Source organism: Pongo pygmaeus, chromosome 21, assembly GCF_028885625.2.
Source record: "Pongo pygmaeus isolate AG05252 chromosome 21, NHGRI_mPonPyg2-v2.0_pri, whole genome shotgun sequence".
NCBI lineage: Eukaryota > Metazoa > Chordata > Mammalia > Primates > Hominidae > Pongo > Pongo pygmaeus.
Genome location: NC_072394.2, coordinates 62,590,694 through 62,602,908, shown reverse-complemented (window position 1 = coordinate 62,602,908; position 12,215 = coordinate 62,590,694). Strand labels below are relative to the sequence as shown.

Genomic DNA, 12,215 nt, shown 5'->3' with positions numbered 1-12,215 from the left:
TAATTTAACACTTTTATTCAGGTAAAAAACAAGTAGTGGAAAGTTTCGTACCTCGCATTTGTTCCCTGGTTATTGACTCAAGAGTGAATATTTGTATTCAGCAAGAGGTAAAGTCATTTATTTGTTTGTGTTTTAAAAACTAAAAATGAGAACGTGAAGAAAATCAATAGCAATTAAATTGAAAATTCATTTCATGTAGGACTAAATTACTTAGCTTGGAGTATATTTCTATCATCTTAATCTATTGCCTGACATATTTCCTAAATACTTATTGAAAATTTATAACCATATGGGTTTGTGTATGCATATAGCTCAAATGGAAATAAATTATACCAACCAGATTTTCAGGGTGCTTAAGTATTTAAATGCTAAAAATAATCTATTAGTATATGTATGTGTGTACATGTACTATAATCATAATAAAATTAATAAAGTAACATTTTTTGGCTTCCTCAGATCTTATAATGGAGTTAAAATAAATATAAGTTTTATTGCAAAAAGTACAAGTGCTTTAAGTACCGGAGTCATGTTATATTCTATTTTTGATATTCTATCGTTTATGTTGTTTTTATATTCATTATCTTATACTCTATTATTTTTATTTTTTTGAGAGAGTCTTGTTCTATCTGCCTAGGCTGGAGTGCAGTGGCGCAATCTCAGCTCACTGCAACCTCTGCCTCCCAGGTTCAAGCGCTTCTCCTGCCTCCCTCCCAAGTAGCTGGGATTACAGGCGTTCGTTACCATGCCCAGCTAATTTTTGTATTTTTGGTAGAGACAGGGTTTCACTATGTTGGCCAGGCTGCTCTCGAACTCCTGACATCAAGTGATCCGCCCACCTCGGCCTCCCAAAGTGCTGATATTATAGTGAGCCACCATGCCTGGCCTATTTTATACTTTATATATTCTTTCCTCCATCCTACTCCATTCCCATAATAAGACTCAGTGATTAAGAAAAGAATTAGTCTTCTAAGTTTATGTGCCTAGAATATTTCTCTAAATAGTGTTTCACTGAATATAAAGTTAATGCATTATCTTTTTTTCTTTTCTAGATAATAAAAAAAATGAATGCTATGCTTGACAAAATGCCTCAAGATGCCCGGAAAATACTCTCTAACCAAGAAATGTTAATTCTCATGTAATAATCTGTACTATATTGTTTTTATTCTTAAAATCCATAAGAATGTTTTATAAGACAGATAACCATGAGTTTGCATTAATAATGAAACTGATAAACTGTTGCAGCTTTTTAATATAATTTAGTGTATGTATATATAATTTCTGCAAAAGTCGGTGATATTAGCCAATTGTAAATTTTTGTGAAGTTTCTTTTCCTCCTAAACATGTGGACTTCCTATGTAATTGATACTGGTCCATTTTGTAATCTGTTATTTTAATTCACAGGAGTAGTATGGGAGAAAGGATTTTAGATGTTGGAGGTAAGATGTCTTTTCAGAATCTAAAATTATTCCATATTTATGAATAGCAGATAGTATCTTTTTAATTAAAATATTAGCATAGCAATGTGAGACTGAGGGAATTATAAACTTTAGGTACAATTAAGCAATTTTTAATAAATATACATGAAATTTGTCTTTGGGACAAAAATGATTTATGACAGTAAGCGTTAGATACATACAATTTGTGCCTAATGGTAGACTTATGAATAGTATAGCTTAATATAGCTTAATTTAATAGCTTAATATAATAGCTTAATTAATAAAGCTTAAATTAATAGCTTAATGTAATGGCTTAATTTTTCAATAGACCTGAACTACTTGTGCTAAGAAATTCCTCAGATTATTTTATGAAATTAGGGTGTCTAATATTCTTGGTATTGATGGATTTGTTTTTAAACAATGTGTTTATTAAAATAACTTAAAATTTATTTTCTAAGATTTTTGTGAATGAATTTTAATATGGTGATTTACATGTAGAATAAATCATGGTTTAAAGTACTCTGGGATAACTGTAAACATGTTACACAAGAGGAAAACGGATTTTGTAACTTATAGACAACTGTGTGGGTTACTTTGCATTTTATATCTCTAATAATAATGAAATGGGCAGTGTCTTTGAATATTTAGAAGTCTCTTAATATTTTTTAAAATTTTACTTATTTCTTCTGTTGGCACATTTGTTATTTGGGCTGTGTTAATTCCTCAAATGATGAGATATTTCTAATCCATATGAAGAAAATATTAATTACATTAATATATTATTTCTCTTGCTTATTCTAATACCTTGTAATATATATGGTCTTTTATAAACTTAATTTTCATAATTGTAAATCAAACATTTTTTTTTAATAGATTATGACTTACAGGTAGGCATTGTAGAAGCTTTGTGTAGAATGACCACAGAAAAACAAAGACAAGAACTGGCACATCATTGGTTTTCAATGGATTTTATTGCTAAGGCATTTAAAAGAATTAAGGACTCTGAATTTGAAACAGTAAGTTGTATAACAATAACAGAAATTCGTGAATTTTAAAAAATTATTATGATTTTTAAAAGTATTTCTCTTTAAAATTAGGATTGCAGGATATTTCTCAACCTTGTAAACGGCATGCTTGGAGACAAAAGAAGGTAAACTTAATGCAAGATACAACCATTTACTGTCAAAGAAATAGAGCTCAAGAGTGAGCACCAAGTGTTGCATCTTTATAAATTTAACTTTATTCTTGTTCTCTACACTATGTTGGAGTGTAGAATGTGCATAGGTAATTTAAAACAATAACATGATTTTAGCAAATTACTACACCAGTAATCTGAAATAATTCTGCACTGGCCTTGTTTTATTTTATACTTTTTAGAGAGAAAAGTTCATTTCTGTTTAATTCATATTAATTAACAACTTTAGATGTTCAAAATTGGCTTACTATACTTATGAGTTGCATATCCATTATTATTTAATGTTTGAGGGATAATAAAAATCTAGGCATATTTATTACTTGAATCATCTCCATCATCCACATACTGGAATGTAAATATGTAGCAAACAAATCATCTTCCTTTATAATTAACATACGGTAAGTAGGATCTTTCTGAGGGGCATGAAAGGATATGTAATGTAAATTTTAATCATTTTTTTATAATGACAGAAAAACAGAATTTGCAATGCCTGGCACCTCATAGATGTTCAGCATAATTATTGGATGAATGAGTTCACATTTATTTTACTTACTAAAGAAATTAACGGTATTGTAAGGGTTGTGCAAGGAGTCATATTACCTGGATTTGAATCATAAGTTCCTCTCTTCCTGTTCTAATATTGGGCAAATTATTTAACCTTACATGCCTGTTTCCTTAGCTGTTATATTAATAACTACCTCATATGTTTGTGATATAGATTAAATGAGATAATATGCCAAATATCTAAAATAGTATCTAAGAAAGCATTCTGTGAATTTAACCATTTTTAATGTAATTATTCACTTATATTCTTATTTAAGTTCTGTGGAAACATACATTAATAAGCTAAATTAGGAAACTCTGCTCATATTGGATAGCACACTGTATTAGTCTGTTTTCATACTGCTGATAAAGACATACTGGAGACTGAGACATTTATAAAAGAAAGAGATTTAATTGGACTTAAAGTTCCACGTGGCTGGGGAAGCCTCACTATCATAGCGGAAGGCAAGGAGGAGCAAGTCCCATCTTACATGGATAGCAGCAGGCAAAGAGAGAATGAGGAAGATACAAAAGCGGAAACCTCTGATTAAAACCATCAGATCTCGTGAGACTTACTCACTACCGCAAGAACAGTGTGGGAGAAACTGCCCTCATGATTCAGTTATCTCCTACCAGGTCCCTCACACGACACATGGGAATTATGACAGTACCGTTCAAGATGAGATTTGGGTGGGGACACAGAACCAAACCATATCACACACAAAAACATTTGGTGCAATCATTTTTAGTCAAAATGGTAGATTGAGTAGTATCGTCAAAGTAACATGATTTTCTCTACATAAATGTCCACTAAACATGTATTTTGAAAAGTATTAAAGAGGGAAATATGATTTTATTTCAATTATGACCACTGCCTGATTTCCTTTTGATTCTAGGCATGATTTCTATTACTGGACAAGATTATGCTGTGAAAGCTTATTTATTTTTTTCTTAAACTACTTTTTATTTCAGGGTCTTTACATTTCCTTGCTTATCAGCATTTCTTGATAAATATGAGGTAAAATTTTAACACATTATTTTAGTTATTGCATGACTTTTGATAGTCAAGTGAATTATGAGTTAAAAATGAATAAGAACACTAAAAATAGTTGTAATTAGTATTCTAGTATTCTGTATCTGACAGTGAAACCAGGAGAAATTTTATGGAAAAGCACATTCATTGCCAAGAATAACTGAAAAATAAAGGCTGTAGTCCAGTTTTTCTCCTGTTTCCTTAAGACCGTTATTGATTAATCATGTATGAATCTATTCAAACTAGTACTTTCAACCTTTATTAGCACTTGGAATATTCATGATTTCTTGGAGCTAGTTGATTTTTTATAAAATATTAAAGTAGCATTTCATTTGACTGTTTTTAAATTTATCTAAATATTATACTTGTCTGTTCTTTCTCTTCTCTCTCCTTCTAGCTTTGTTTTCTTGCTTTAGCCATGAATATAACATCATAATTGTCTATTATTTCTAAAATCATTGTATATTCCAGTTTTGTATGTTTATTTTATTAGCTGCAAATACCATCAGATGAAAAACTTGAGGAATTTTGGATTGATTTTAATCTTGGGAGTCAGACTCTCTCATTCTACATTGCTGGAGATAATGATGTAAGTTTCATTTGCTTGGTATTATTCTTTATGTATATGCGTATATAAGATTTTTACTTAAAGAATGTGGATTTCTTTATATGTTCTAGCCAGTCTTTACCTAGATTTTAACATTAGCTTTAGTAGTTTGATTAGCATAGCAACCTACCAAGCTAATTATAGATGAAAATTACTTCTGATGTTTTATTGTATAAGAAAAAAAATGCTAAGTTTTAATACTAATTTTTTAACATAAGCTTTTCAAAAATGTTAATTTATGACAGTTAAAATTTTATATTCACATAAAGTGAATTGACTTTAGAAAAGGGAACAGTTACTCAAATACAGTGGCATTCTATTGAAAATATTAACACACAGTGACAAGTGGTCCTAACTTAATCATTCATAAAATCTTCTCTTTGGAAATAGGACTTGATTGGGAGTTAATTTTAGTTTTTTTCTTCCTATGCTTTATCATAGCTGTGCTCAGATCTTCCAAATAGGTGGCATATTTTCTGCTGACCTGCATATTTTTTACCTGAGGAAATCCTTGAGCCATTATTTCATAATAGCTACCACCTCATATTTGATACATTTGCATACGTTTAGCTCAAATTATGTAGTCCGTTTGCCAGAATCTGAGTAAGAGTTGATCAGCGTTTACTCATCTGGTTGTGGCTGGTGATATTATAAGGCTTTAGTCTTTTTAGTCTGTTTCTTATAGAACCCTGCTGTTTGTTCCAGGTAAATGTTTTATAGATGAACATTAACCAAATGCCTTTTAGGATTTCCACATGCCTTCATTGCTTTTTATTTTAAAGTACCTTCTTAGAATGCTTAAAATTGAGTTCCAATGACTAGCACTGCTTCTCAGGGGCACTGACAGTTTCCATTAGTATATTTCTCGTGCAGGATTTGTAGGAGTGTTTTAGGCTGATTTTTTTTCGAGGAGCTACTTAGGCAGGTGCAAAAGTAATTGCAGTTCTTGCCATTACTTTCAATGGCAGAAACTGCAATTACTTTTGCACCAGCCTAATAGAATTTCGTTTTGGGAGAAAAGTATTGTTATTAAATAGCAGTAACTACTATAAAGGAAATAAATAGGGCAGTGTTCCTTTATTCAGCTTGGTCTAATGGATTATTGAGATAAGAAAATAAGCAGTTAAACATGGTGAAACCCCGCCTCTACTAAAAATACAAAAATAAGCTGGGCGTGGTGGCAGGCGCCTGTAGTCCCAGCTACTTGGGAGGCTGAGGCAGGAGAATGGCGTGAACCCAGGAAGCGGAGCTTGCAGTGAGCCGAGATCGGGCCACTGCACTCCAGCCTGGGCGACAGTGCGAGACTCTGTCTCAAAAAAATTAAATTAAATTAAAAAAAAGCAATTACACTATAGCAGTATACATGATAGGGAAAGTATTAAATGCATTTATAAGTATTTAATGTCTAGTGTGTTCCACACACTGATCAAGATGCTGGGGGATTCTTCTTTCCAAAACTATATTTAGAATCCTCTCTTCTGAATTTCCGTAGCTGTAGTATGTTACCCCTTTATTCTCTCTTGCTCTCCATAAAAGCCATTCTCCACAGTGGCTCCTTGAATCTTCTTCTATCTCTCTGACATGGCATACAAGGCTTTTTGTGGCCTGGTCTCTGGCTGTTTCTCTGATATTTCATATATTTTCTATGATGACTGTGTTCCAGTCACATTTATTTTTCTATTTCTCTAACACAGATTATGCCCATCTTAGGTCTTTCTACCTCTTAGTTCTTCTGCATAGACCACGTCCTCCAGGTCCTTGCATCTTAGTTCTTCCCATTTAGATTTAACCACAAATGTTGCCTTCTCATAGAGTATTCTCAGGTTACTCAATATAAAGTAGCCTCACAGCCACATTATTCCACATTGTCTTATTTCCTTTATAGTAGTTATTATTTAAAGTTATTTTGTTTATTTGTTGTTGTCTGCTTTTCCGCATAGAGTAGTTTATAGCTATTCAGTGGCTCATGTTTGTTGGAAGAATGAGTAAACGGAACATTGAAAGATGTACAGAGGGCATAGGGGATTGCAAAAATATAGGAAGTGTGGAGCCAAAGGAGGATTTTTAAGTAGGAGGTAACATTAGTTCAATGAATATCTATTGAGAACTATGTGTCACATATGTACTAGGCACTGGAGAACACATTTGTGTAAAAGACCCCCCCCCCCCGGTAGGGGAAATGGATAAAAAGGAAAAACACTAGAGGCAGTTAGGAGGCTTTTGCAATAATCCAGGTGAGAAATAATTGTGGGATGGTTTTGAGATATAACAATGGGCATGGATGGAAATTGATAGAATCCAGAAAGACTTGAGAGGAGACAGAACTGAGCAAACTTGGTGATTTGTTTGTAATTTTTTAAAAAGAAGGATTACTAAAATTTGGGTAGCTGGATGGAAAGTGAGCCATAAGTAGAGATATAGAAGCTATCTGTATATAAATGACAGAACCGTGGGTTTTAATGGGTGCCTATATGAAAGAACTATGAAAAACAAATTTCTACAGGATAAGTAAAAGAGATTTTAGTCAGAAGGATACTTGAAGAATCGGCCAAAAGGGAACATATTAAAAGGGTATAGTATTACGGATGACAAAGGAAAGGAGGTTTTATGAGAGGAAATGATCAACACAGTGAAATATTCCTGAGAGGGGAGGTTAAATAAAAACTGGTAACCCATGAAAGAGCAGTTTCACTTAAATGATGAAGAGTTTAGGCATTCCTAGGAAGTTAAAATATCTGTTAAGGAAGTAAAGACCTCAAGTTAAGGAAAGAGCGTGACATGTGGATTCAGTGTAGGGGTTTTTGTTGGGTATATTAAGGATAAGAGCTTTCATAAATTGATGGTGAAGGGCAGATAGGGAAAGGTTGAAGGAAAAAATTGAGGTCAAGAGGAGGAAGGAGTATAATGGAGGGAGAGTGGGAGGTGAAAATGGAACAAAATTGCTACAACATACTGATAACTGTTGAATCTGGGTAAGGGCATATTTTGGGTTTATAATACTATGATTTCTGATTTAAAATCTGTTTGAAAATTGCCATTATGTGTGTGTTTTTTTTTAAAGTGAACTAAGTGCCTTGATATATAAGGAAGAATCAGTTTTAAGTTGGTAGATGATAACAATTATTGGGAATAGAGTATGCCAACTGAGATATTCCTCAAAGGAGCAAGTTTTTTGCATACAGAGAAATATGAGGCTGCTCAAAGCCTTGGGGAAAAATTAGAATACCGTCCCTTTCCTCCTGATCCTGAGGTTTTGAGGTAAGGGATAAAGGTAGTGATGTCATCAGGGTATGACTGGTTTCAATTAAGATATAGAAGAGAAGGGAATTAGTAAAAATAATAAGGATTTAGAGTAATTTCTCGGGAATGAGTTGTCCTTAAATAACAAAAGTATTTAGTTTTTTTTATTGTTTTGTTTTGTGTTTTGTTCTGTTTTGTTTGAGACAGAATCTCCCTCTGTTGCCCAGGCTGGAGTGCAGTGGTACGATCTTGGCTCACTGCAAGCTCCGCCTCCCAGGTTCACGCCATTCTCCTGCCTCAGCCTCCTGAGTAGCTGGAGCTACAGGTGCCCCCCACCATGCCCGGCTAATTTTTTTTTGTATTTTTAGTAGAGATGGGGTTTCACCGTGTTAGCCAGGATGGTCTCGACCTCCTGACCTCGTGATCTGCCTGCCTTGGCCTCCCAAAGTCCTGGGATTACAGGCGTGAGCCACTGTGCCTGACCAGGAATGGTATTTAATTTTTACTATAACTTTGTGAATTCAGTATCATTCAGTTATACAAATTTTCAATGAAAATACTTGGGGCAAACATTTTAGGTTATTATTCACGCGCATTCATGTTTAAATCAAAGGACAATCAGTTAATGAGTATTGTGGTTACGGGACCCAGAATAGGTAGTAGGAGTGGGAATTGAGGAATGAGTATGACTTCATAAAATATTTCAAAGAAAACATAAAAAGACTTTGTAACATTTTTTAAAAAGGTATCTTCTAATATAATATTAACAGTCATTCTTTTTTTTGGTTAAGGATAGAAAATTGTCAAAATCATTTCATTTTAATAATGAACAAATACATTAAATGTAACGTGTAATATGTAGTTAATTGGTGGAGCAAGAAAGGTATTGTATAAACTAGTTACTTAGTGACTAGCAAAAAAAATTGATAGTTCCCGTAACTTAAAATTTGATGTTTAAAGAAACTGTAAATCAGAAATAAATTATTTATGGCCAAAACCTTCTTTTAAATTTAAGGATCATCAATGGGAAGCAGTTACTGTGCCAGAGGAAAAAGTACAAATATACAGCATTGAAGGTATTAAACTTGTTTTTTTCTAATAATTTTCTTAATTCTTACCATATGGAACAAATGTTACATCCTTTCTGGGTTAACAAAACAGACTAATGAAAGCAAAATCAGTATTTTCAGATGTTCACATTCAGAAATTCATCAAATACCTTGATCCCATGTTTCCCTACTAATCTCCCAGTTCTACCCCTGTACTTACCTCCTTCCCTGTCTAGTCTAAAACCAATGATCCAGTTTGTCATTCTTGTCTCTATGTTTAAGGCTCCTGACCTTCCATCCCATTTGCTTGATTAAATCTGAATATCTGGTTTCTCTAGTCCTATAACTGGAACTGCATAACGCTAGTGGACAAAATCAGACTAGTACTATCACAAATTTAGATATTAAGACATATTTTAGTCATTTCAATAGACGTAACAATATCTCATGTTTTTTATTTGCATTTTTCTAATGACTAGTGATGCTGAGCACTTTTTCATGTGCTTTCTGGCTATTCATATATTTTCCTTTGTAAAGTATATATTTTAAATATTTTGTTCATTTTTTATTGGACTGTCTAGTTCTTAGGTATCCTAGATTCCAATCCTTTGACATATATATGTTCTATGTTTTCTCCAAAATTGTATCTTGCTTATTCATTTTCTTAATGATACCTGGTGAGCAGTTTTAAATTTTGAAATCTACTTGATCTATTTTTATGGTTATTGCTTTCTGTGACCCAAGAAATTTTTGTCGACTCTTAAATCACTAAGATGTTCTATTATTTTTCCACAAAAATTTTATAGTTTTAGCTTTTATGTTTAGGAGTATTATAATCTCAAATTAATATTTGATTAAGGTATGATGCAGAGATTGGAGGTTTGTTTTTTCATATAGATATGCAGTTATTACAGGATTATTTGCTGTAAAGGCTTTTCTTTTCCATTGGATTTCTTTGGTTTCTTTGTTGCAAATCATGACTCTGTAATAGTGTGTCTATTCCTTGGTCCTCCAATCTGTTCTATTTATCATAGGTCTACTTTTGTTTATGTCAGTACGACACTGTTTTGATTATGGTAGATTTGTGTTAGTCTTGAAGTCATTTAGTGTAAGTCTTCCAACATTGTGGTTTTTTAAAATACCGTTTTGGAAATTATAGACCTTTTGAGCTTCTATATAAATTTTAGAATTGGTTTATCAATTGCTTGCTGGGATTATGACTCAGGTTTTAGATCAATATGGGGAGAAATAACATGTTAACAGTAGTAGCTAGTTTATAAACATGGTGTATCTCTCCGTTTGTTTAGGTCTTTGATTTCTCTCAACAGCGTTTCATAGTTTTCATTGTGTAAGTCTTTTGATGAATTTGTTCCCAAGTATTCAGTCTATATGTTTATAAATAGAATTGATCTTTAATTTTACCAGTCATGGGATCTGCAAAAGAGGTGGTTTTACTACTTCCTTTCTGATCCTTATGCACTCCCTCCCTCCTTTCCTTTTGTTGCTTTATTGCAATGCATAGAACCTCCAGTGCAATATTGAATAGAAGTGATAAAAGTGGGCATCTTTGCCTACTTCCCAATCTTTGCTTAGGAAAGAACATTCACTATTTTACCATTAAGTATGATGTTAGCCAAAAGTCTTTTGTAGAGATAACCTTCATCAGATTAAGGACGTTGATAACTCTTCATATTTGTCTATGCACATGAAACCATCATGGCAATTAAGTTAATAAACATATCACCCCCAAAATTTCTTTGTACTTCTTTTAATCTATCCATCCTTGTACTCTACCCCCAGGCAATTACTGATGTTTTCTTTATCTTTGATACATTTACATTTTCTAGAGTTTATATAAATGGAATCATACAGTATGTAGCAATTTTTGTCCAGCTTCTTTCTTTTAGAACACTTTTTTAAAAAACATTCAAGCATGTTGCATGTATCAGTAGTTTATTCTTTTTATTGCTGAGTGTTAGTCCATTGTACAGATATACTTCAATTGGTTTCTGTAGTCACCTGTTAATGAGCATTTGTAATGTTCCCAGTTTTTAGCTATTGTGCAATGCTGCTGTAAATATTCATGTATAATTAATTACTTCTGAAAATATGTTTTTATTTCTCTTAGGTAAATACTAAGAAGTTCAGTGGTTAATTCAGACCCACAGGCATATGATTAGCTTTTGAAGAAACTTCTAAAGTGTTGTCCAAAGTGATTTTACCATTTTACATTTTCACTATCAGTTTATAAGACTTCCATTTGTTCTATATCCTTTCTAACATTTCTTATGGTCAGTCCCTCCTACCATCTTGCCTTGTTGCACTGGCTGTATAATTTTCAGTACAGTGTTAGTAGAAATTAAGAGAGCAGACATATTTGCTTAGTTTATGATGTTGGTGTTGAGGGTGAAGGGGATTATTTTTTCTTCTATAATTATTTCATGGTGACAATTTCTCTTGTTAATTCAGGTAAGCTAGTTATTTAATTAGAGTATGGTACTTTCCCATCTCTCTCTTGCTCCCTCTCTTGCCATGTGATACGCCTACTCCCCTTTTGCCTTCTGCAATGATTAAAAGCTTCCTGAGTCCCTCATCAGAGGCAAATACTGGCACCATGCTTCCTGTACAGCCTGCAGAACTATGAGCCAAATCTTTTTTTTTTGTAAGTTTCCCACCTTCAGGTGTTCCATTATAGCAGACTAATACAGACTAATATAGTCTTCTTCTAAAAAGATCTGTTGTTTCCTCTCTTGATCAGTCATGTGTTGTTGTCTCTATGGATGTCAAGTAATATTATGATAGATAATGCATATACAGGAACAATAGATGATCCAGATAATCCTTCCACCAGAAGAGTTTCTTTTTTCTTAGGCAGAGGGGCTGAAGGACTGATCCAATCATGGATGTTGGTCTGTGTTTAGTTCTAGTTTTAAATTTACTCTTTATCTTGTTTGCCTCTATTACTCAGATGTGGCCATCCCAGTCTGTTGATGATGAGCCTATTAGATTTGTGTCTTCTGAACCTGAGAGACTGTGGAAGATACAGTTCTGCCTCTTAGAGGTTTCCAGCTCAGCTCTCCAGCCGTTCACTCTACTCAGTCCAAAATCTGGC

The 12,215-nt window shown here is 33.1% G+C and overlaps 1 protein-coding gene across 1 annotated transcript in view; it reads left to right on the top strand.

The window, feature by feature from the left end:
* The window catches only part of SYCP2 (synaptonemal complex protein 2), a 67,639-nt gene that overhangs the window by 14,859 nt on the left and 40,565 nt on the right, over positions 1-12,215 (top strand). Inside the window, exons 7-14 of the mRNA XM_054467160.2 lie at positions 22-107; positions 1,050-1,135; positions 1,402-1,436; positions 2,310-2,452; positions 2,534-2,586; positions 4,147-4,192; positions 4,701-4,796; positions 9,070-9,130. Of these exons, the coding sequence (XP_054323135.1) occupies positions 22-107; positions 1,050-1,135; positions 1,402-1,436; positions 2,310-2,452; positions 2,534-2,586; positions 4,147-4,192; positions 4,701-4,796; positions 9,070-9,130 (606 nt within the window). The remainder of the gene's footprint in view (positions 1-21; positions 108-1,049; positions 1,136-1,401; positions 1,437-2,309; positions 2,453-2,533; positions 2,587-4,146; positions 4,193-4,700; positions 4,797-9,069; positions 9,131-12,215) is intronic.